Source organism: Bos mutus, chromosome 12, assembly GCF_027580195.1.
Source record: "Bos mutus isolate GX-2022 chromosome 12, NWIPB_WYAK_1.1, whole genome shotgun sequence".
Taxonomy (NCBI): domain Eukaryota; kingdom Metazoa; phylum Chordata; class Mammalia; order Artiodactyla; family Bovidae; genus Bos; species Bos mutus.
In genome coordinates, this window is record NC_091628.1 from 29,977,718 (window position 1) to 30,003,689 (window position 25,972).

Below are 25,972 nucleotides of genomic sequence, written 5' to 3' on the forward strand. Positions count from 1 at the left end.
GAGTTAGGGAAGGCATCTTGGAAAAGGCAGTCTTCAGTTGTGTCTTATTCATTTGTTTAGTGGTATTTATTTGCTCCTTAAAATTTTCCAAATAATATGTAAAAATATAAATAAGAGAGTAAAAAACATATCCGAAATCTCTTCACCCAGAGATACTCACAGTTGACCATTGGTGACCTTCCAGGAGTGTGTGTGTGTGTGTGTGTGTGCGTGTAGATAGCATATTTTTTATTATCATCATTAAGGTTGAGGAAAACAGCGCCTAGTTATTCAACTGTAGCAGTATACCCACCCAAAACTCAACCACCAGCCTCAAACATATGTCTGCATTTTATTTTAGGAAAACATAAACTGGGTCACAAAATGTCTTCAGAAAGCAGGATAAGTCACGAAACACACAGAAGGGATCTGAATTTGCAAATGTGGGGCCTCGGCCTTGTTCAGAGGCTGAGGCTGATGTGAAAATTTCCTCTTCCAGGAAAAGCGAGGTTCACTCAAGCTGCAAAGCCCAGCAGGTCATTAGATTTACAGCCTCTTTTAAATGGCTTCTAGGTATCGATTAGCTGAGCACACCCACCCGGAATTCAGCAGAGACTCAAGGGATGAGAAGGAGAGGGGAGATGGTGGTAGTGACGGTCTTGATGTAGTTTTCAAAGTCACTTCCGAAAAGGGCGATGAAGAAATAGTTGAGTATCCCAGCGAGGGACATGGCAAATAGGAACAGGATAATGCGTTTCCCAAATATGTAACCAGGCGTGCTGGAAAGGAAGGAGAGAGAAAATTGGAGAAGAGCACAAGTGACGCCAATTTAACACGAAATATTATCGCTTTGAAATACATGGGGTTCAAAGGATACCTGGAGAAGGAAATGGAAACCCACTCCAGTATTCATGCCTGGAAAATCCCATGGACCGAGGAGCCTGGTGGGCTACAATCCATGGGGTCGTAAAGAGTCAGACACGACTGAGCGACTGTGTGTGTGTGTGTGTGAAAGGATACCTCCTTTTACTCAAGAATGCTCCATTTACTTCATATGAAGGATGGACATGTCTTAGCTGCTGCTGCTGCTGCTGCTAAGTTGCTTCAGTCGTGTTCGACTCTGTGCGACTCCATAGACGGCAGCCAACCAGGCTCCCTGGTCCCTGGGATTCTCCAGACAAGAACACTAGAGTGGGTGTCTTAGCTAGTATTAGTCATTGAATCTAGTTCAGAACCAAGCAAAAAGAGCCTTAAACCCATCACCATCAGGGCTCTGCTCTCTGGTTTCTCTGTGCCCTGGGAATGCCAGCTCCTGGATGGAGTGAAGGTGGTGGCTTCCGCTGGTAGCCGAGGTTCTGACCGGGCGTTAGGAACCCATGGATTCACGAAGACCCTCTCAGGAGTGCCTGTAAGAGCCATGCTGGCAGCTGTGTGTAATGTGGATTTTCAGTGCCTCTGTGTGGGAAGGGATGGTATACATGAACCAAGAAGCCTGTTGGATTCTAAGAGATGCTCTCGCATCCAAGGGCTCAGTCTCCTGAGGCTGCCTGGGAATAACTCAAGTTCCCACTAATGAGAGCTGGCCTCCAGGGCTGGAAGGCGAGCCCTTACATATGAAGTGAATCAAGGAAGGGAGACTTTTTGGTACTGGATGATTTCGTCTCCTTCTCTCACAGGCTCTAAATCCTGCACTGCTTGCACAGAGCACCCACTGGGGTCAGGAGGCATCTCTCCAGTGACACGTGACCACACCACTGTGTTCAGCAGCTGCCCTGGTTCCCCTCCTCTGTAGCATCCTTCTGTGATGGCTCTGGATGGTTAATTCCTGCAGCACTGGTGTGTTTTGAAAGTTCAGCCAAGTGGGACACCAAGTGAAAAGTGAAAGTGTTACTTGCTCAGTTGTGTTGTACTCTTTGCAACCCGATGGACTGTAGTTCACCAGGCAAGAATACTGGAGTGGGGTGCCATGCCCTTCTCCAGAGGATTCTTCCCAACCAGGGATCGAACCCAGTTTTGCAGGAGGATTCTTTACTGTCTGAGCCACCAGGGAAGCCCCTTGGATCACCAAGGCTGTTAGTTGCTGAGGCTGTTAGTAAAGACCCCAGCAAGGGGACTCCTTGGCACTCAGGAGGGCTCCCCAAGAACAGCCAACTCATCTAAACAGGGGCCTTAAGGCTGCCAGGCCCTTGCTTGCTATAATCTAGAGGGTACAATGTGGTATCCATAGGTTCAATGTTAGAAATTTGTTATCTTATTGAAAGGGATCCCAAAGGTTCATGATGCAACTCCTAGTTTTCCTGTGTCAAGAGTTTGAAAATAGTTTCACAGCTGAGTATCAACCTCCTCACTCCTCACGGTGCTCCATGGACCAGCAGCACAGGACCTTGTTGGAAATGCAGATGCCCAGGTCCACTGGATCAGAACCCACACTGTGGACAAGCTCCCCCTGGGACTTGCAGGCACAGCAGGATCTGAGAGGCACCCCCAGTTGACAGCTCCCTGCTCCTTGGCCAGTGTGTTCCTCTCTCCTTGGTTTCCTGCTTACAGTCCTGCTCATGAAGTGACCCATTCTAGCTCTTTGTTAGGGAAAAAAGTGTGGTCCCCAAGAGAGCATTCTGAGCAGAACTGTGTGTGTGCCCTGCCCCCACATCCATATGGTGTAGGCCTAAACCCGTACCTTAGATGACTGCATTTAGAAAGAGGGTCTTTAAAGAGGTGATACTGGTAAAATGCGAACACTAGGTAGACCCTAACTCACTATAACCAGTGTTCTTATAAAAAGAGAAGGTCAGGGACTTCTCTGGTGGTCTAGTGGTTAAGACTCCATGCTTTCCAATGAAGGAAACTTGAAGCAAGGTGAAAAGACAGCCTTCAGAATGGGAGAAAATAATAGCAAATGAAGCAACTGACAAAGAATTAATTTCAAAAATATATAAGCAACTCCTGTAGCTCAGTTCCAGAAAAATAAGCGACCCAATCAAAAAATGGGCCAAAGCACTAGAAGACATTTCTCCAAAGAAGACATACAGATGATTAGCAAATACATGAAAAGATGCTCAACATCACTCATTATCAGAGAAATGCAAATCAAAACCACAATGAGGTACCATCTCACGCTGGTCAGAATGGCTGTTATCAAAAAGTCTACAAACAATAAATGCTGGAGAGGGTGTGGAGAAAAGGGAACCTTCTTACACTGTTGGTGGGAATACAAACTAGTACAGCCACTATGGAGAACAGTGTGGAGATTCCTTAAAAAACTGGAAATAGAACTGCCTTATGAACCAGCAATCCCACTGCTGAGCATACACACCAAGGAAACCAGAATTGAAAGAGACACATGTACCCCAATGTTCATCACAGCACTGTTTCTAATAGCCAGGATATGGAAGCAACCTAGATGTCCATCAGCAGATGAATGGATAAGAAAGCTGTGGTACATATACACAATGGAGTATTACTCAGCCATTAAAAAGAATACATTTGAATCAGTTCTAATGAGGTGGATGAAACTGGAGCCCATTATACAGAGTGAAGTAAGTCAGAAAGAAAAACACCAATACAGTGTATTAACACATATATATGGAATTTAGAAAGATGGTAATTTGATGACCCTATATGCGAGACAGCAAAAGAGACACAGATGCAAAGAATAGACTTTTGGACTCTGTGGGAGAAGGCAAGGGTAGGATGATTTGAGAGAATAGCATTGAAACATGTATATTATCATATGTGAAATAGATCACCAGTCTAGGTTCAATGCATGAGACAGGATGGTCAGGGCTGGTACACTGGGATGACCCAGAGAGATGGGATGGGGAGGGTGGTGGGAGAGGGGTTCAGGACGGGGAACACATGTACACCCATGGCCGATTCATATCAATGTATAGCAAAAACCACCACAATATTGTAAAGTAATTAGCCTCCAATTAAAATAAAAAAAAAATAATAACAAAAAAAAAAAAAAAGACTTCGTGCTTTCAATGCAGGGGGTGCAAGTTTGATCCCTGGTCAGGCGAGCTGGGATCTCACGCAGCCAATAAAAGTGATTTTATAATTTTTTTAAAGAGAAGGTTAGCAGGGTTTCCCTGGTAGCTCAGTGGTAAAGAATCCACCTGCAAGTGCAGGGGACATGGGTTTGATCCCTGATCTGGGAAGATGCCACATGCTGTGGAGTAACTAACCCTATGTGTCACAGCTATTCAAGCCCGTGCTCTAGAGCCCAGGAGCCACAGCTACTGAGCCCAAGCACCGCACCTACTGAAGCCCACACACCCTAGAGCTGAACTGAGCTCCAGAATAAGAAAAGTCACCGCAATGAGAAGCCCACGCACCACAGCTAGAGAGTAACCCTGCTCCCACCTAGAGAAAAACCCGTGAAGCAACAAAGACTCAGCACAGCCAAAAATAAATAATACCTTTTAAAAAATGTTTTACAGAGAAGGTTACGACATAGACACACACAGTGGGAAGACCCTTGAGGACATAGGGAGAAGACGGCCAAGTACGAGCCAAGGAGAGAGACCTCAGGAAAGAACAACCCTGCCATTGTCTTGATTTTGGGCTGCCAGTCTCCAGAACGATAAGAAAAGACATATCTGTTATTTAAACACCCTGGTCTGCATGGAGCACTTTGTTCTTGCAGCCTCAAAGACAAATACGAGAATTACCTGCTAATGTTGGTAAAGAAGTGGAAAGAGAGTAAAGGAGTCTATTTTTTTTTTAAGCCAGAGAATAGAGGCTTCAGAGAAATTAAATTGTTAAAAGTCAAATATTGTAGTGAGTCAGATTTATCACATGAATGAGGCCACCATATGTTCATTACAGAAAGGAGGGGAAGTGATTTGTGAAGCTATTTCAGAACCTGTTCAAGATAAATCTGCGGTGAAGGATGAAACAGGAGTGCCTCCCGATGAAATAGTGGTGTTCTTGGTCTGGGCAGGATGTTTCTAAGGACTCGAGGTGTAGCGCCCTCAAGGAGGCGCTTCTCTGGGTCTTTAACTCTTCCCAGACATCTTCTCCAGGGATGTCACTGCCTTTGTTGCCGCTGAAGAGGGCTCTCTGATCACTTCTCGGCCTTTTGGCTAAGATCAAGTGAAGGAGGAGGCTCTCTGAACTGGGCGGCCTTATCCACCACAAAGTAAAAGTGAAGTTGCTCAGTTGTGTCTGACTCTTCTCAACCCATGGAATGCAGCCCACCAGGCTCCTCTGTCCGTGGGATTCTCCAGGCAAGAATACTGGAGTGGGTAGCCTTTCCCTTCTCCAGGGATCTTCCCAACCCAGAGATTGAACCCAGGTCTCCCACACTGCAGGCAGATTCTTCACCAGCTGAGCCACAAGGGAAGCCCAAGAATCTGGGTAGCCTATCCCTTCTCCAGCAGATCTTCCCAATCCAGGAATCAAACAGGGGTGGGGGGAGGGCGCTATTGTGAGACATGGAGAGGGACAAGAAGTGGAATAGTTGGGTGGGCGCTGGGGCCAGCACGCGGGCAGCAGCCCTGGCAGCATCTTCCCCACCCTTGGAACCCATCGGCGATTCTGATTGCTCCAGAACTGGTGGCAAACTGTAACTCGAAACTTTCTTCTCTAAGTATCATCATTTACTTTACTAAAACCCAGCTTTCCCAACCCAGGTCTAAGGAGAGGACAGTCGTCGCCTACACTGCCTCTGTCCGCCACCGGCAGACGTGTCTGACCTTCTCAACGTTCTTTCCGCAGGTCCCTGATGTCTGTTACTCAAGAGAACTTATCACCAGGTGCAAGCTTTAGTTCTCCTTCCCCTAAGCAAACAATGGCGTGCTTCACTCGCAGCAGGCTTTGGGAAGCCAGACAGGGGGATGTAATTCAAGGCCCAGATGCGGCAGGGTGGGAGTAGAGGCTGTGGTTTTGCAAGGCATGCTTTTAAAGCATCCTTTGGGAGCCCAGCACCACGTGGAGGAATTTTTTTTTTTAATGGAAAAACTAGTCAAGGCCCCTAGCTGTATTTCCAGAACCAGCAAAGTTCAGGGAGGAAAAAGGATGAGGGATTGAAGTCGCCCTCCCCTTCCAACCCCTCGTGGTCCCTCCCGGTCAGCGGAATATTGAATGACCACTCTTCCGGCTGGAAAGTGCCACTCCCTCCGTGGTTCTTACGCCGTCCCAGCGGCCTACCTCTGAGTTCTCTCCCCGAGGTAGCCGACAAAGTACTTCTGCCTCACGAACAGGTACATCAACCCAGCAAAGGCAGCAGGAACTAAGAGGAGAAAGGACAACACCCGTGTTAGTGTCCTAGACGCCAAAACTAAGTGAACCCAGTACTAATACAGCCAATAGGTGATCAGTGTTGGTCGCAAAATCGAGCAGAGGCCTCAGCTTCTGCCAGTCAGGGCTGAAGTTCAGCAAAGAGCCAGGGACAGGAAGCATCCTGAGAGCCTTAAGAATAGTCACGCTACCTCGTGTTGGCATCACAGTGTCGTTTCATACAAAGTCTTTTCATACCCGTCATCTAATCTGAATCCTTTTCACATGACTGGTACCATCTTTTTCTTTATTATGTATTTATTGTATTTTTGGCTGTGCCGGGTCTTCCTTGCTGTACCTGGACTTTCTCTAGTTACAGCGAGTGGGGATTCCTCTCCAGTTGCAGTGAATAGGCTTCTTATCGTGGTGGCTTCTCATGTTTCAGGCGCACGGGCTCAGTAATTGAGGCACACAGTCTTACTTGCCCTGCAGCGTGCTGGATCTTCCTGGAGCAGGGATAAAACCTGTGCCCCCTGCACTGGCAGGCTCATCCTTAGCCACTGAACCGCCAGGGAAGTCTTGGTATGGTCTTTTCTATTTCCAGATGTGGAAACATGGATTCCAGCAGTCAAGGGACTTGTGTAAGACTGTCAGCTGGTAGGTGCACGTACATGTGTGTGTGTGTAGGAGGAAAGCTAGACTTGCTCCCGAGCCCTGCCCTGAAGCTGGTCCTTACAAAGGACACCCTTCACCTGTGGACCTCCGGGAATCCTGATGCTCAACGTTTTCTGAACAACTGCTACGGTTTAGGAAAGATCTCCAGGGAAAGAAATGCCCTTTGCATTCCAACACTGTGAGGAATACACACAAGTTAAACAGCCCCATGGAGTCCTGAGCGCTTGGAGCCAAGAGTTGGAAACCCAGCCCCACCAGGACTGTTACAATCAGGAGCTAATGCTTAACTCATTCTATTAATACATTTGACAAAGGGCTGATTACACTTTTCCTACCTATCAGGAATTGCTATGAGGGTGAAACAGAAGTATGGATATAAAAGTTCTTCAAAATCCGCCCCCCCCCCCAGCATTATTCAAATACCAAATAAAGCGCATTAACTGAGCACTTATGTGTCAGGTAGTACTCCAGGCACTCTGGGTACTCGGGTCTCCAATCCTCTCTTCTCTGATGGTTCCAAAGTTGTGACAACTCACAGCTGTCTTGGACAAGGATTTTCCTGGTTGGTCCCTTCCAGATGGCTCTGAGCTAACTTATTGGCCCACCTTTCTGTCACCAGGAACTGAACCGAACATGAGCTGATAGAAATCAGGGTGCAAAGTGACTGAACTCACTGCCCGTATTTGGGGGTCGGTGCCTGCCCCTGGCGTGGACCTGAGCTGCTTGAAACACCAGGAGGAATGTCGATGCGTTCAAAACCAGGCTCTAAAATTCTCGGGTTTGAGCAGGTTCCCCTGAAGTTTGGGCTCCTGCTCTGTAATGTGGTGGGTTTAGGCTGGTGTTCCTTTCATCTGAAAAACTATCCAATCTACCATATTTATAGGAAATGACTATTACACCAAACAGGAGTGACTGACCGTTTTTCTCCTGGCAATGCCAACACTTGTTTTGGCAGAAAATGCTTACTTCCAGGCCCTGAAACCTTTTTCAACTCCCTTTATCCAACCAGAATAACTCCAGATTCATCTCTATCAAGTATCATCTAAGAAGACATAAAAGGAATCATAACTCCTACTCTAAGTGTAGTTTGGCTTCATTTTCCAGGTGATGCCAGACATGTTTCTTATTTAACTGAGGATAGAAAGTGGGAGATTAAGACACGTTTCCTGACAGACTTATGGATTACGTCGTGCTCCTGAAGTGGTTTATGCTCCCAGCCTTCACCTCTCTCCTCTCTCATTGCACCTGATTCTCTTCCTTCATGGCGTGTCTCACTCTTGGCAACGAACTTATCCATTCATTTATTTTCTGTGGTCCATCTGCTGTGTGCTTCGCCACTATCTCTGTCTTATTTACTGCTGTGTATCCAGGGAACAGGGCTTAGCACATAGTAGGTGTTCAGTGTATATTTTTATGGAAATGAATAAAGTAAGAGGACACATGTGAAAAACTCAGGATTTATCCTGAAACCCCTGGGAGTCCGTCCCGGCTGGTTACCCACCAGCTGAGCAACCTTGAATAAGTCACTTATCTCCCTGAATCAAAGGGTCCTCAAAAGTAACAACAGGGGGCAACAGTGTCCACTTTACCTACTTTATTGCGTGAGTGACCACAATAAGGATGAAATCATCTCTCACAGGACACTGGCAGCCTTTTCTCTCGCACGGCTGGGCCACAGCGTGGAAGCCGGCCAGGTCACACCAGACCTTCAGCAGACACAAGGCCAGTCTCCAAAGGGGGCCAAAAATACCACTCGGTTTCCACTTAATTTTAAATCAGTTCTGGGAATCCAACTTGCTGAAGTCAAGACTGTGGGCTGCTGGAGACCAGGGAGGCTGGAGACCTCGACCCATGCCGGAAGGAGGAGCACCATGCAGAAGGCAATGAGCAGTCAGCCAGATGATGGTCGCCCAGAACAGACACCTCACGTTCTCATTCAGAATGCCCTTGTGTCTGAGCTCATGCTGCTTAAGGCTTCTGAGTCACATTTAGCCTGAAACCACCCTTGTCAGCGCAGCCGCTCTCAGCCAGCCACCGGGGAGCCAGCATTAGCGATGCATTGCCGCCGGGCCCCGCGCCGGCACCCCGCCCGCTGGCTCACAACCTCCAGAGGGTCTCACCTCTCCAGAGCTTTGCAGACTGGAGCTTGAGGGCAGACAAAGTCTTTTCAACAAAAATGCCTACACTCGCACCTCTTGGTGACACACATTTTGGAGCGAGCACACACAAGGAGAAAAGCCCAGGTTACCTTGGCTGCAGAGAAGCCCGGCGCTCCAGAGCATGACGAGGAAGGTGGGGTAGGCATCCACACAGTTCTGGCTGCAGAATAAATAAACAAGGGGAAAAAATCAGAGGATGCAGTTTAGTCTGAAAATTACCTGAAACCCCAAATAATAATCACTGTCTTGCAAGCCAGGCTTCCCAGGTGGCCCTAGTGGTAAAGAACCCGCCTACCATGCAAGAGACATAAGAGATGCGGGTTCAATCCCTGGGTCAGGAAGATCCCCGGCAGGAGGGCATGGCAACCCACTCTGGTATTCTTGCCTGGAGCCTAGCAGACATGGACAGAAGAGCCTGGCAGGCTGTAGTTCATAGGGTCACACACAGTCAGACACGACAGGTGACTTGGCACACACACGCTCACGTCTCACAAGGCATGGACTCCATTCATAATTCCTCTCACCTCCAGAAACAGACAGCAGGTAGAGCAGACACAAGCTTGGAATCCATCTACTCCCTTCCCCGGTGAAGCCATTTCTTGATGGATTCTCCTTGGCAGGGGTCCTGCTCCCGGCTATGCCAAAGCACTTCTTAGAATTGAAAAGTGAGTGACCCGGACATCAGGGCTGGGTGGCAGTCAGGATGGGGTCAAGAGAGGGACCCGACCAAGTAGGCCCCTCCAAGTAGACCTTCAGGTCAGACACACAAGTCAGCTGAGACACGTGGGCCAAGCTGAGGAAGGACAGGTTAGCCCCCACATTACAGGAGCCAGGATGGATTCGGCAAAGGTGGTGCTCAGGGAGTTATCCTGCTGATGGCTTTGTCAGGGCGCAGCCCTGGCCCCTGCGCCAGGGTCTGACACCCCTGGTCTCCTTTACGCTCACGGCAATCCTGCCAGTACACGCAGTAACTGCACGGTTTCCTGTGGCTTCTGAGACAAGTAGCCACAAACTCAGAGGGTTAGGACAAATGTATTATCTGCAGGTCAGAAGTCTGAAGTCAGTCTCGATGGACCAAAATGAAGATGTCAGCATTGCTACATCCCTTCTGGAGATGCACTGCTTCTGTCTCTTTGCCTTTCCCAACTTCTAGAGGCCACCTGTGTTCCTTAGCTCAGCGCCCCATCCAACCTGAAAGCCAGCCATGGTTGATTACATCTTTGCAACCCCAGCTCTTCTGCCTTCTTCTTGAACTTCTGAAGGACCTTTGCAATGACATTGGTTCCACCCAGATAACCCCGAATAGTCTCTTTATTTAAACTCAACTACTTAGCAACCTTAACTCCCCTTGCCATGTAACATAACCTATTCACGTGTTCCTGGGATCAGGATGTGAACATCTTTGGGGGTCATTCTTCTGCCTACCACAATGTTCTCATGTGTCAGATGAGAAACTGAATCTTGGAGAAGCTGAAGATAACTTACCCAGGGTCACCCAGCTACAGAGTAGCAAAGCCAGGACTTAATACGACTCTAAAACCAGGACTGTTACCTCTTCAACCCTACAGGCACACCTTGGAGATAGCATGGGTTGAGCTCCGGACCACCACAATGAAGCAAACACCGCAGTAACACAACTCACAGGAATGTTCTGGTTTCCCAGTGCACATAAAAGTTACGTTTATGCTACACTGCAGCCCATTAAGTGCGCCATAGCATGATCTCTAAAACACAAGGTACATGTCTTAATGACAAATATTTTATTGCTAAAAAATGCTATCCATCATCTGACGATGTAGGGCTGCCACAAATTTTCAGCTGGTGAAAAACACAGTATCTGTGAAGTATGATAAAACGAGGTATGCCTGCACTCAATTAAATAGTGAGTGTGCTCTTGAAAAGCTTCAGTTGAGATCAGGACAATCTCTCCGGACATCCATGGAGACACAGCATAACAAGACCCAGAAGGATGAACAGGGAAAGGGCGATGCAACAAAGCGGGAGGGGCACAGGATGAGGACTGGTCCCCAACCTGACATTAACCAGCTGTTCGTCATTGGCAAAGCAATTTCTCTGGACTTGGATTCCTTACTAGTAAAACCAAGAGACGAATAATGAATAACTCTGAGATCCACTTAAGCTCCAACAGTCGATGGTCTAATGTACTGGTTCTCAAGGTGTGGTCCCTGGATCAGCTGTATCAGAATCACCAGGGACCTTCTTAAAAATGTAAATGTTAATGCCTTCCTTGGACCTACAGAATTAAAAATTCTGGGGGCTGCCCAGTAAGATTTTAAAGAGTCCTCCAGGTGATTCTGACGCACACTCAAGTTTGAGAACCAGTGGTCTAAGGTAATTCAAACTACAGAGGTAAACTCAAAGATGCAATTTTCTTCAGACTTACCTGGCAGTTCAGTGGTTAAAACTCTGCGCTTCCAATACAAGGGTTGCAGATTCAACCCCTGGTCAGTGAACTAAGATCCCACATGCTGTGCAGTGCAGCCCAAAAGGTATTAAAAAAATATAATCTTCAAAATACATTTGGCCTTTTATCCAAATTCCTTTCTTAGAATCTTCCTCTGGCAGCTTCTTGATGTGCGTCTCATGATTTTTCTCCTAAATATCAACCTTCAAATTGATAGGGGCTCGCAATTCAGTTGGTACCACTGAGAACCCTAGAATGACCAGCCTTTGGTCTGTCCCTTACAGAGCCCCCAGGGAGGTTGGGCTGTGTCCCTGGCCACGGGGGCCTTCATGTCTTTCTGATGGTCACAAATTCTTTACTGGAGAAGTTGACAAGTAGAAAAGATAAGAAACCAATGTATCCTGTCCTGGGATATGGGCGTGGGGGAACCAACAAAGCCTGCTGACTCACTAGGTACTCTGGACACCCAGAACTTCCACCGCTTATGAACACAGTAATAATTCCAAAGGACAGGAGCCCCTTAAAGATCTACCATTTGGGGTGAAGCACTTAGTGAATAAGAGCCTCTTGATTAGGGTGAAAGAGGAGAGTGAAAAAGTTGGCTTAAAGTTTAACATTCAAAAAAACAAAAATCATGGCATCTGGTTCCATCACTTCATGGCAAATAGATGGGGAAAAAGTGGGAATAGTGGCAGATTGTATTTTCTTGAGCACCAAAATCACTGTGGAAGATGACTGCAGCTGTGAAATTAAAAGATGCTTGCTGCTTGGAAGAAAAGCTATGACAAACCTAGACAGTGTATTAAAAAGTAGAGACATCACTTTGCCAAAAAAGGTCTATCTAGTCAAACCTATGGCTTTTCCAGTAGTCATGTATGGATGTGAGTTGGACCATAAAGAAGGCTGAGCACTGAAGAATTGATGTTTATGAACTGCGGTGCTAGAGAAGACTCTTGAAAGTCCCTTGGACAGCAAGAAAATAAAACCAGTCAATTCTAAAGGAAATCAACACTGAATATTCATTGGAAGGTCTGATGTTGAAGCTGAAGCTCCAATACTTTGGCCACATGATGAAAAGAGCCAATTCACTGGAAAAGATCCCAAGGCTGGGAAAGAGTGAGGGCAAGAGGAGAAAGGGACAACAGAGGATGAAATGGTTGGATGGCATCGCAGACTCAATGGACATGAGTTTGAACAAACTCCAGGAGATAGTTAAAGAAAAGTCTGGTGTGCTGCAGTCTACAGGGTCACAAAGAATTGGACACAACTTAGAATGTGTGCATGTAACTGAATCACTTTGCTGTATGCTTGAAACTAACACAACATTGTAAATCAACTCTATTTCAATAAGACTTTAAATTAATTAATTAATGAAGCATATATCATTAATAACAGTAATAGGATCAATACCAATCAATAGAACCAATGTAGATGGATCACGTTCAAATCACTGGACAAGTCCACGCTACTTAGAAGTGACCCTAGGGTGAGAGGAGCAGGGGAGAAGAAACCTTAGGGTGTCATTTACTAAAATGCATTTTTGTGAGACACCAAACCTTTGATATGCTTTTTTTTTTTTAAGGAGGGTTTTCTGTAGTTCAATAAGACCTCCCCTTCTTGGAGAACCAAGCATCACAGTGTCTCTTAGCACTTTAAAGGGTCTCAAAAGTCTTGCTGTGGGGCACCTGTTTCCCTGTCACACCTGTTAACAGCCCACAAACTTGTAACCTATGGGACCCATTTTGGAAAATTACACACCTCCAGAGACCCATCTTTTCTCCACAGTCTGTGCTCACCAGCACCCCTAGGGAAGAATCTTAGGTCCCTTAACTGAGACTTTTCTCCAAAACTCAAACTTTGACTGCTCTGCCTGCACTCATCAGCTGGGAACAGAGCTTCAGCCTATGTGTTAGACACAAGATAAGACAGTCAAGGTCCTTTTCTCTCTCAAAATCAGGCTCAGCTCTGCCCTCAAGGGAGATAGGTGGTAGGGCAGCCAATTAACCGAACTCCATTCTGAACTAACGGCATAACCTAGCTGGGATGTCTTGTTTATCGACAGCCCCCGAATCTTGAACGGTCTGTATCAGTCCACAGCCAAATTTCATGCTGAAAAACATGCATTAGTCTTTTCAGTCCATCAGCATCATTTATTCTTTATGCTATCTTCCGTTTCTATGGTCTCTAAACATTCATGATCCCACAGTCCATCAACCAAGACTTTTGATGGTATAAGCCTATGACAGGTACATTTATGTACAAATTATACACACACATGCCTCTCAATCTGTATATTAAAACTGAGTAAAGCTTAGTTTCCTATAGATAGCAACAGTAAATACATGTTCTCTTCTTCTTGCATCCCCATGGCTCATCACACACCCCTTTTGGGTGCTTTTGGAGGCCCCTGGGGAAGCTCTCATTGGGGATGACTTTCTTCCTGGTAGCTTCCTGGTGGAGGCACTCAGATCGGAGGCCCTAGGGGTGGCCAGTGGACAGTAACAACTGCTGCATTATCTCCAAAGCCTTCCACAACCCACCTCAGGCACATACAGGGTACTGCAAGCTGGCCAGGGAGGAAGTGGTCTTTGTAACAGAACCATGGCAGTGTCTGGATGACCTTTATCTTACAGAAAATTCTCCTCCACCCCTGCCAACCTCTCCACAGCTCACTGTCCTCCCCTCGGTCTCCTTCACCTCTCTTGAAGGGTAAATAGCAAAGTCAGGACCCTCAGGCAGCACTGATTGCCCACCACTCTCCTCTAGCATCTTCTGATCTCAGGGACTGCACGCCATTGCAGAACTTCCAAACTGTCTTTCAAATGACAGCACAGCTACCCCCATAGGGCACTTCCACAATCTGGAGGCTGGCCATGGGGACCAGGTGTCAGTGCGGTGGCTTTGTCTTCTTCTTCTTTTTTTAATTTATTTTTATTTATTTGGTTGCTCCGGGTCTTAGTTGCAGCATGTGGGATCTAGCTCCCTGACCAGGGACCAAACCCGGGCCCCTTGTATTGAGAGCGCTGAGTCTTAACCACCAGGGCAGTCCCATGGCTGCTTCTGAGAAGGAGAGCTGGTTCACTCCTGGAAGAAAAGGCAAAAACCAGGCGGCCTGGCCTGCTGTGGCTCTTCCTCATTGCTGGCAAGATGGAAGCTTAACTTCCCACCTGGCACAGAGAAATTCCCCTGCCCCCACTTCTCCAATACTGACCAGCTGTGTTCATAAGAGCACAGTGCTGCTGGTGAGAATGCAGTGATCTGGGTGGGAAGAAGCTTCCCATTCCAGTCTGTCTGTAGAACACGATTCCTGGTTTTTGGATTCCATTTTGAAGGAGGTTCTGTCACCATCCCCAGTGGAGCATCCTGTCTTTGCTCCTCTCTGCCGGCCCCTACACAGAGCACAGAAGTAGTGGGGGTGCCCCACACACGGTCCCCACCTCCTATAAATGTAAACATCTTACATGGTTTAAAGCCGCACCTTTTGACTTCTCCCTACCCTTCTAGAACTTTCCTTGTGTGGCCCTAAGCCCTGTTTTAGAAGGCTGTCTGGGGAATATCAAAGTCACCTCCAAGCCGAGACTGAAGGCCAGCTCCCTGGCGGCTTGGGGCTACAGCTGCCCTTCCTAACAAGCCTCCAGTCACAGGCATGGAGAAGCCCACCACAGGCTGATGCCTGAACCCTTTGTCTAAATGCATTTGACAGAGAGGAAAAATGAGTGTTTGAATAACACCGTTCAGATTTGCATCCCAAATAGCATCCCTCCTCCTTCCCTGAGTTTTTCAGGTGTTTTCTAGCAACTTTTCCCTGCAGAAGTAAAGAAGGAGAGGTATAAAAGCAAGTACGTAGTCCCCTCATGCTCTCTGTCCTGGTCACTCCAGGAGACCAGGCTTAAGTGTCCGCGGGGCAGCAGGCAGCTGCCTGCCAGTCCTGCCTGTTGCTTCTGATGCCAGCTGGTGAGTAATGGCTGGTTTGCACGGTGGCACCTCAGGACTAACCCCCCAGGAAATTGGTCAACTCCGTGACCGAATGACTGGCTGAGAGGTTTCCTGACCAGGCAGGAGCTGTAGGTCTACTCCCCCACCCCCAACACCTCTGCTTCCTCTCTTCAAACACCAGCACCTGCTAAGATGATGAAAAGTACCCCCAAAGTCTCCCAGGTGAAGTTCAAGCTTCCCTGGAACCCACCCCCCACCCCTGCCACACCCCAGCCTCCAGAAGGTTGTCTCAGGCCCACTCTGGGTCAAAGAGCAGTGTCAGAGTTTGGACTCACTTGGCAGTGTAGACCCGCTCAAAGGCCAGCGTCCCAGTCCTCTGGAAGCTCCGCCCATTGTGGGTCTTGCTTTCGTGCTCCACCTTGTGGGCAAAGAACCCTGCCAGAAGGAAAGGTTTGGATTTATAATGAGAACGTATCCCGAGCCTGGTATCTTAATATTTTTCCTGGAACATTAAATGTTTCCTTCTCTCAACCTCTAAACAGCCCTAATTGTCCTCCATCAAATGTCACTGAGCACAAAGGTATTCAGCAGCTACTGCTGCCACTAAGTCGCTGCAGTCATGTCCGACTCTGTGTGACCCCAGAGACGGCAGCCCACCAGGCTCCCCTGTCCCTGGGATTCTCCAGGCATGAACACTGGAGTGGGTTGCCATTTCCTTCTCCAGTGCATGAAAGTGAAAAGTCAAAGTGAAGTCGCTCAATCGTGTCTGACTCCTAGAGACCCCATGGACTGCAGCCTACCAGGCTCCTCCGCCCATGGGATTTTCCAGGCAAGAGTACTAGAGTGGGGTGCCATTGCCTTCTCCGATTCAGCAGCTACTCTCAACTAACTGCTACACTTGGTATTGGTGAGGCAATTGTGAGCAAGACACACCCCCAGCTTTCAAGGAGGCTACCACCAGAAGAAATAGACAACCGAGTAAAGAAAGGCCTACAGAGAGACGCGTGCTGAGACTGAGAACTTGGAGCCATCGAGGGTCAAAGAGGGGTAAAAATTCAGTGTTTGGGTCACAGAAGGACTCCTAGAGGGAGTGACGTGTAAGATAAAACCTGAAGGACAAGCAGATGGAGGGGGCTGGAGACAGCTGAGAAGACCACTTCACTCTATCGGAATGGAATATGCAGAGGTCCAGCAGCAAGACCCTCTGGGGTTAGTACATCCAGTTGACTGGGAGATGGTGGGTGGGGGGTGGTAATGGGGAGTATTAACCTGGTAGAATTGGAGAAGGTAATGGCAACCCACTCCAGTACTTTTGCCTGGAAAATCCCATGGACGGAGGAGCCTGGTAGGATGCAGTCCATGGGGTTGCTAAGAGTCGGGCACGACTGAGCAACTTCACTCTCACTTTTCACTTTCATGCATTGGAGAAGGAAATGGCAACCCACTCCAGTGTTCTTGTCTGGAGAATCCCAGGGACAGAGGAGCCTAGTGGGCTGCTGTCTATGGGGTCGCACAGAGTCGGACACGACTGAAGCGACTTAGCAGAAGCAGAATTACAAATGAGGCCGAAGAGAGGCAGGCAGTGAATTGCTCTTTCAATGCCATTTCTCTGTTATCACTCGCCGTGTGCCAGACACTCAGCTTGTATCAGAGAACAACACACACACACAGAGCCTTGGCCTCAGGAGCTTATGTTCCAGCGAGGATACAAGGAGAGGAGACAGACCATACACAGTAAACAATATGCAAGAATTAAAATCACACGGTGTGCCGAGCTGTGGACAAAAGCGAAGGCGGAGCAGGGCAGGGGCCTCCGGGGGTGCTGGTCAGGGTGGCCAGGAGGAGCCTCAAGGAAAAAGTGGTAAGTGAGCCAAGGCTGAGCAGATGGTGGCAGGGATGTAGCCCTCAGACCAGCAGCGTGACCATGACCTTGAGGAGAGCCACATTAGAACTTCTGAATTTATTGCCATCTTGAGGAAACATGGAGTTACAGACAGGTGTAAGCTGATGAATGGCTTCGCCAGAAAGCCACTCTGTCTTAGCGTGGTGAGGGTGTACAGGGGTGAGACCCAGGACAGGGGGAAAGACAGCAGGGAGCTGGTGAGGGTGATGGCTGTGGGATGCAGAGATGCTGGGGAGACAGAGTCTGTCTTGTCTACAGGCTGGATGATGGGGAGGGGGGGAACACAGTCTCTCCTTCCCTCTCACTCTTTCCCCCTTTCTCTTACTCTCTCTCCCATCCCTCCTATTTTATTCCTTTCCTCCTATTTCAAGAGTGAAAAAAGGAAAAAGGGTGCCAGTCAGGTATCTCACTCACAGGATTTCTTTTTATCAGCTTCACATTAGCCTCCTCGAAAAGACCTGAAAAGGATGCCTCATCCATTGTGTCCGTGGATAAAAGCCTCCGTGATTTGCTTTTTGGTGAAAGCACATTCCTCCCCTAGGGCTGTGCCCACACCGGGCAGAGCTGCAGGGCTGGCTTCATTATGGCACTCTGGTGGACGCTGGACCCATGCTCTGTGAAGCACATCTCCATGCTGTTGACAAGGGCACTGTGGCTCAGAGAGGTTAAATAACCTTCTCCGTCCCTCCACTGGGGAGCAGGGGGCTGCTGGGACTCGAGTCCAGCTGGGCATGCGAGAGTGTGTTCATCCTCTTATTATCACATGGAAGCTCACTGCAGGGACTCCATCAGCAATGTGGGGTCTGAGTAGCCAACTGTCTGCTCTGGCTGTCTCTTCTCCCCAGAGAATACAGTGGAAATTCTGATCACTGTCTTTCCAGAACCCAAGGTGATGCTCGTGCCTCTGAACACATAAGCAGGGACAGTATTAAGAAAGTCCAAGGTTACTTCTGCAACCAGCTGCACGGCAGGGCCCTCCTTCTCTCAGCCTGTCTCTCTTCTTCCTCTCCTTGCCCAAGAACAGCTCCTTCCTCTTTTTTAAGTCTTAGTCCTCCACCTGCGACCTTGACCGTGCTTTGGCCAGCCTCTCGGGGTCTTGCTTCATCGATGTTTGCCCTACTTTGTAAATCTTCGGTCTCTGTTTTTCTCCTAATCTTTACCCTTGAAACATGCTCAAATCTCTCCTAACCTCAAAACAAAACAAAAACAAGCCTGCCTTTCTCCTGAACCCCCACTAGGGTCTACCTCTCTTTCCTTCCAAGCTAAACTTGAAAGAGTTGTCCACTCCTCCAAATACTGACACTCCATACTCCATATCCTTGACCATGTTACAGAAACTATGCTTACAGAGAGCATTCACACACTGCTCTTGGCTGGCTGCTAACATCAGGCCAAACCAGAGGGACGGAGAGAGACCAGAGGGAGAAGGCTGCAAACGGTCACCAAGAAACTACCTCATGCTGGCCTCTGCCAGCGACTCAAGGATCATCTCAGGCAACACCTTCAGCCACCACACGTGGACAGGATTAGAACCCCACCTCTCTGTTGAGGAAACTGCAGGTCAGAGAAGGTGAATAACTTTCTCAGGATCACAGAAAAAGATTCTGAGATTTTCATTTAGTATGAGTCAGCCCTGTGAGACACAAGAATAGCTCACACCTCCATCATTTGAACAGAACTGGTGTCTGGATTTCGGGAACAGATTTCTTGCATGAAAAACACCCACCTGCATCTTAGAAAGAAGATGGCAAGTTGGTGGTGGGTGGGGTGGGAAGGAGTAATCTGATGACTAGGGACTCTGGAAACCAAGTCGGCTGAGAAATGATATGTTGAATCAGGGATATTACAGGTGACTTTGGAAACACAGAAGCTGCAGACACAGTCTAAGCTTTTCCAAAGAACAGACGCACCAGTGGATAGAAATTAGAGGGCATCAGGCTTCAGTTCAATGTAACAGAGAACTTCCTGAGCAGTGAGTGTTTGAATGAGTGAATCCAAGACAACACACATTGTGTAAACACGTTTTGAAGTAGCTTTGAATCCCAGTTTCACCACTACTGACTCTGGAATCTCCAACTAACTCTCTAAGCTCTCTAAGCTCCACTTAGTTATTCTGTGAAATAAGAGTAATAATAGTAAAATATTTCATAGGGTGCGGGGATTCAATGAGCTCATGTTATGACCAGCAGGAAGCACCGTACATGACACAAAGCAAATTCTCATCACACTTGACTACGGGAAGAGTGGGCCCAGTGTGTTGTGAGCTCTCCGTCCTGGGAGTGTTCAGCAGGGGCTGTTGAGGATGCGGTCTAGACTTCTGCTGTCACTATTCACAAGGTCTCCAAGTACAAGGCCCTGGGTCCCTCCCCTCAGCTCACTCTCTTCCCCTCCATCCTAATTAGTTTGGCTTCCCGTGGGAATCATCTTCTCCAAAGCCATGTTTCCCAGGTTTGCTTCATGTCAAAGCTGCTGGCACCCTGGCTGAGAAGTGGGAGGCCCTCTGGATGCTACGCAGAGGAAATGCATCTGTCTACACGACCTGGGAAACCAGGCTTTGGTACTTGTGGTCCAGGTCGCTCAGACTTTAAATGTGGTCTGCGTTCCCAAACATGCATTATGCTGGATCAAGCTGGGGGGGGGCCTTGGGTTCAACCATCTTGATGACTCCTGAGCGTTTGGGAGGCAGAGGAGGAAGTTCACTGGGCCGGTGGGCTCTGCCTTTCCCCTTGGGAACTGGGAGCCAGAGCACGCCCCCCTCACCCTCATACTGTCACAGACGCAGGGGCCGAAACTCCTTGTCTTGGGACAAACCCGAAGTACACAGTGCCTGGCAACAGCATGTAAATCATTCCTAAAGCTAACAGGAAGGGTTTCAAATGTAACTGGGGTGGGGGCAGAGTTTTTGCATATTTTCTGCACTTAATACCGTAGGTAGACCTTTGACTGCAACCTCGAGGTTAATTAGAATTGCAAAGAGAGGTTCTAGACCTTGGTTGGACCTTTGTGCTTGCCTAAAAGCTCAAGGTTAAAACAAGTAGAGGTGTTATCTCCCGAGTCACTTGAATTTCTCTCGTTCCCCTGCACCAGCACATTGAACAGAGTTAAAAGGTGGTCTCAGCATGACCAGCAAGCCTTGATCTGTACTTCAGAGACTGATCCTGAGCCTCTGAAGGGCGCCAAGGACTCCTTCTGTGGCTTCAAAACTGCCCCAACCTTTGCAAAATCACTCTGTCCACACAGTGCCCTTGCTGGTCACAGGGCCGGGGATGGGGAGGAACAGAGGCTGTGACATGGGCGCCGTGCTGTCCACACTGCCACAAACAAGCCCAATCGACAATGTGTCCAGGATGAAAAGTCTCCAGCCCAAAGCAAGAGCTGGTTCACTCTCGACTCCCTCCCCCCAGGAAGCGTCATCAGCTCACGGGACCATATCACAAGGCCATCGGGTCCCGTTGTCACCTATCCAAGATGACCAGCCGAAAGACTGTGGTTAGAGCTCAGACATGTGGCCATCTGTCCTCTCTCCTCCCCACGACCTAATCTCATCTGCCAAAAATGATTAGAAACCTCATCACCTCAAGTCTGCTCAGGGTTCCCTGCGCTTCTACAGAAAAGCCCAGGACTCATCAGACACTCCAGGGCCAGGTCCCGGGGCATCTCGGGGGAGGGATAGAGACTCTGTTCTCACGGGGAGAACCACACGGCGTCCCTCTACTCAGCTCTGGACCGGGGGCCAGAAGCTCAGGGTGGATGCAAACCTCTGCATGGGCGGCTGAGGGAACCCTGGCTCCCATCCCCTGTCACCGATCTTGACGGCTATCAGGGAGGGCCGGAGGGGGCACCCGAACGACCAGCACCCATGCAACTGCCCTACAGGGACTCGAGGTTTCACAGCAGGCTTCCTGCTTCCTGCCACCCATCTTCTCCTGCTACCCTCCCGCTTCCTGGGGGCAGAAACCTGGTTTCCCTGTTTGCTGCTGCATCCCCATGGATGCGGGACCCTTCCTAGACCAGGCAGAGTCCCCGTTGGGAGTATGCAGGTTGAATGAATGATCCTTTGGAGATTTACAGAGACTAAGAGAGCCCCAGCATGGCACCCGCATGAAACAGCAGTGGCTTGGGGACATGGCAGCCTCACCCAGAGCCACTCGTGCCCTATCAGAGCTGCAGCTCTGTTGTGTGACACTTACTATGAAAATGTTCAGGTCAGAAAGCTGCCAAGTATTGTTCCACAGAGGAAACAGACTTGGAGTATGCAAAGTTGGTCTCTCTGGCGCCGGGAGGCCATGGGGAGCCTCACTCTGTGCCCAGAAGGCTCATCACCAACCTAAGGCCACACTCAAGCTGGGGGAAAATATCAGGATATCCCAAATTGAATGAATACCCACATTTCCAAATGGCAACACACTCCAGTGTTCTTGTCTGGAGAATCCCAGGGATGGCGGAGCCTGGTGGGCTGCCGTCTATGGGGTCGCACAGAGTCGGACACGACTGAAGTGACTTAGCAGCAACAGTATATGAACACTCAGAAATTACCGTTAAGTTACAGAGTAAGTCTTCCCCTTTTTTTCTCTGTCTTCATAAACTGTAAATCCCAAAGATACCAGCCATGCTGATAAAAAGAGTCTGAGACAGTCCTAACTTAGGAATTTAAAGAGAAATTCCTCCCTGTCCTGCCTTTCTCAGTTCTAGGTCCCTTGCTTGGGTTAAGTGACACCAGGGTTAATGGAAATCCCCTGGAGAAGGGATAATCTACCCACTCCAGTACTCTTAGGCTTCCCTGGTGGCTCAGATGGTAAAGAATCCGCCTTTAATGCAGGAGAACTGGTTTCGATCCCTGGAGGAGGGCATGGCAATCCACTTCAGTGTTCTTGCCTGGAGAATCCCATGGACAGAGCAGCCTGGTGGGCTACAGTCTATGGGGTCGCAGAGAGTCAGACACGACTGAGCGAAAGCACAGCACAGGGTTAATGGAAAGGCAACCCTCAAACAAGGAAATCCTTCTGACCCTCTCTCCCCTATGTAAGTACATGATGTCTACCAAAGCATGCTTCAAAAATCACACATTGCTAAAGAAAAGGAAGTATTGCAAAGAACATATTTCATCAAAAGAAATAAAAAAGCAATACAGAGGTAAAATAATGAAAAAGTGAAGTCCCCCCTCACACTGGCCAGATTTATTTTTTTTTAGCGTACAGATAACAGGTAACTCCTACTGTGCTGAAGTCAGCCTGCTGCATGGGGTATAACCCTGTATCTGGGTGAACATATATCTGATTGTCGCTTTCAGGCTTCCTGCCCTCCAACTGGCCACAGTAATTAATAGTTAAACTGCTGATTGCAAACACTTCAGTGATAGTTTCTATACAACCAACTTGCTGCTCCAGCTCTACAGACGTGATTAATCATCCCCATTAAAGCAAAAGAAAGATGGGGAGAAGGAAAACTCCCAGTTCACACAGAAGTCCACGCATCCCTGTACAGTCAAATAAAGACACAAATACAGATAAGAAAAAAATGTACACACATATACACACACAAACATACAAGTGTGTAAGCCTGACTCTCAAACACTGAGACACCAAGCAGACCCCAAGGGAGGGGCCTCCCTTACCATTCTGGACCACACTGATGAGGGTAACAATGGCCAGCAGGACGATATTGCCCACGGCTTCTTGGTCCATGGTTGTTTCGGGTTCCTAGCAGGACCGCTCAGCTCCCTGGCACCCCAAGCCCGCACTGTGCAGGAAGGGGAAGTGGGAGCCGGACTCTGCCTTTCATCATTAGAATTTCCGAAGGTCCCAGCACAATTACAGGCCTTCTTCTGCTTCCTTTTTTTTTTTAAAAACTAGCCACCGAAGTGCCCCGGGCTCAGCCTCTCCTGTCAGAAGAAGCAGGGCTCAGGAGTAGAGAAGGAAGGGAATAAAAAGTGAAACTTGTTTTTTATTCATGGAGCACCTAAAGGTCTGTGTCCAGGGTACCATCTTTCTTTCTTTCTTTCTTTGAATTCCTAGGAAAATAAATACTTGACACATGACAGAGCCCAGAGTAGCAGCCTCCTAAGCCCTGGATGAATGAATGAACGAATGAAGAAATGATGATGTTTCTATGGGAAACAAGCAACAAGAGAATGACAACTAAACCAAGGGGCCTTCCCTGGTGGCTCAGTGATAAAGAATCTTCCTGCCAGTGCAGGAGACACGGGTTCGATCCCTGGTCTGGGAAGATTCCACATGCCACGGAGCAACAAAGCCCGTGCGCCACAATTACTGAGCCTGTGGTCTAGGGATCGCTAGCCACAAGTACTGAAGGCCACACTCCTTAGATCTGTGTTCCACAAGAGAATCCACTGCAATGAGATGACTGCACACCACAACTGGAGAGTACCCCTGCTCACAGCAACTAGAGAAAAGCCTGAGCAGCAAGGAAGACCCAGCACAGCTAAGAATAAAATAAGGAAATAAATAAAATTATTAAAAAAAAATGAGCAGAAAGAGGGTCACAGGTGACTCCCAAGGAAAACCTCCACACAGGAAGGATTGCTCAACACCTCAACTGGCTTCTCTGAGGTCATTACTGAGATGCTCCCCTGGAATCTTCTTCACATAATGATGAGTAGAGAAAAGGTAAAAGAGGGAACCTGCTGAGTGAAGTAGGCAGTGCCTGTTATTTTACAGGAGGTTTCTCCCTGTAAACAGCAACCACTCAGAAGTTACACAGAACATGCAAGATTCTGTGATCTTCATCCCAGACTCAACATCTATTTGGCAGTGATAAAGAGAAGTGTTTTATCAAAACCTCACTTTGAAAGAGAACGCTGACCACTCCACTTGGTGGTGGTGGGGTTTTCATCTCGGTGTGGGAGAGGCTGGTGCAGGGAAGAGATCACACAGGCCTTGTATTTGAGTGGCTGCAGCTGGCTGGAGGGAAAGAGGGCCTTGGAGGTGGCGTGTGGAGCTTGGATGCACAGAGGCCAATTACAAGGGCAGCCCTGAGCCAGTTCACAATGCTCCCAGGAATCAAGCACCTGGAACACTTTGCACCACGTGGAGTCATTACATGATTTGATTGTCTAGGGGCTCAGCACTAGCTAGAGGCATGTGTTCACCTCAATGGGATCTGATGTGTAAATTTCAGGGAACACTTGGGTCCCAGCCGACAAGGGGTCTGCCTCCATAAAGTTGGCCCTTCTAAGACTCCTCCTATTTTAGTAACAGTGCATCGGAAGTGAAGGTCAGACCCTTGAAAAGTTCTCTGGTTGCAAACAATAGAAACTCAGCTCTAGCTAGCTTGAGCCAAAAGGGAAGCCTTTATTGACTCAAAGACTCCATGGAACCAAACAGCCAAGCATTGAAGCGAGCAGAGATGAGATTGGGCCTCTCAAATGAAGTTTCCTGTCTCAGTCTCTCTCTCTCTCCACTTGCTTATAGATTACCAGCCTTCTTCGCTCTGCAGACCACACAGTGGACAATATCTCCACCTCTACCTCTGGAGTTTTATATCTTACAGCTCTGTCATCTGTAAAGGACTGACTTTTCTCAGTGAACCCATTCCAATATTCTTGCCTGGGAAATCCCATGGACAGAGGAGCCTGGAAGGCTACAGTCCGTGGGGTTGCTGGGACAACCAGCTGGCAGAAAAATGAGAGAACCTGGGGGTTTCCACAGTCTCCTATGGTTAAGGGAAACTGTTCCCTAAAGAAAGACAGGGGTCGGGGGTGGGGGGGGTGAGGAGTGCTGGGTGTGTCTACTGTCCTGTTGAGACTGTTCAGGACTCATAATCCCACATTAAAATGCCCAGCTTTAAAGAAGTTTCTGTAGCCTATAGTCTCCTGTATTTAAGACTTATTCTAATCTCCTTCATGTTTGTGGTGGGTAAGTTTGTGCCAAGACCTGCAGGCACACAGACATGGTATCAACATAGTCCTACATGGTCTGCCCAGGGCTCTTGTGCAAACCTCATCAGACCCCAGGAATGCAGGAAGGAGCAGCCTCTGCTGCTGGTTTCCCAAGCCTCAGGAGCCCCACAAACAGGGTCGGTGGGGGGATGCCCAGCCAGCCCCACTTTAGAAAGCTGAGAAGGCAAGGAGGGACCTGTGATGGGACCCCCACCCCCACATCTGAGCTCCTGGAGTCACCCTGCCTGGATGGGGCACATGTGCCACTGGGGTGAGTCCACTTCACCCGGGAAGAGAGCGTTTTAATAGTTAGCCGAGATGGCCATTAAATTACAGCTGCACATTAGGATTCTGGCTGCAGCTGCAGAGGAGCACTTACTTACCAGAGGTGAAGCCTCTGGAAATGCCATTCATCTCAATAGAGAGCTGCTGAGACAGAACAAAAAGGGAGGGGTGCCAGGGGCATGAGAGGGGACGGGGCTCGAGCTGGATTCCGGATTCCTAACAGGACAGTCTCCAGGCCTGCAACAGGCCCTGGCCCAGCCAAAACCAGACCAGACCCAGTCCAGGACCCAAGGCAGTGTGTAGCCATGTCCTGGGGACCTAGCTTGTGCATTTTCTCCTCAAAACACCCCTCTGGGGACAAACTATCCTTCCCATTGCTCAAAAGATGAGACAGAGGTGAAGGGGCGTTAAACCACAGGAAGTAAGGAGCAGACCTGGGATTCAAATCCAGGCCTGTCTAGCTCCAACATCTGAGGTTCTAACCACACTGAATT

At 48.5% G+C, this 25,972-nt stretch overlaps 1 protein-coding gene across 1 annotated transcript; it reads right to left on the reverse strand.

Moving 5' to 3' along the window:
- Positions 1 to 200: 200 nt before the first annotated feature.
- Positions 201 to 22,989, reverse strand: ALOX5AP (arachidonate 5-lipoxygenase activating protein). Its single transcript, XM_005902162.3, has 5 exons — positions 22,911 to 22,989; positions 15,729 to 15,828; positions 9,122 to 9,192; positions 6,130 to 6,211; positions 201 to 758 (listed from the first exon to the last, which is right to left on the reverse strand). Exons 1-5 carry the CDS (start codon positions 22,978 to 22,980, stop codon positions 596 to 598), a joined length of 486 nt encoding a protein of 161 aa, XP_005902224.1. The 5' UTR covers positions 22,981 to 22,989; the 3' UTR covers positions 201 to 595.
- Between the last annotated feature and the right edge of the window lie 2,983 nt (positions 22,990 to 25,972).

Coding starts and splice junctions, on each gene's coding strand:
- ALOX5AP (XM_005902162.3), bottom strand. CDS start 22,980: ATGGACCAAGAAGCCGTGGGCAATATCGTCCTGCTGGCCATTGTTACC. Junction 15,829..22,910: donor CATCAGTGTGGTCCAGAATG/GTAAGGGAGGCC, acceptor TCCTTCTGGCAG/GGTTCTTTGCCCACAAGGTG. Junction 9,193..15,728: donor GAGCGGGTCTACACTGCCAA/GTGAGTCCAAAC, acceptor TTTATTCTGCAG/CCAGAACTGTGTGGATGCCT.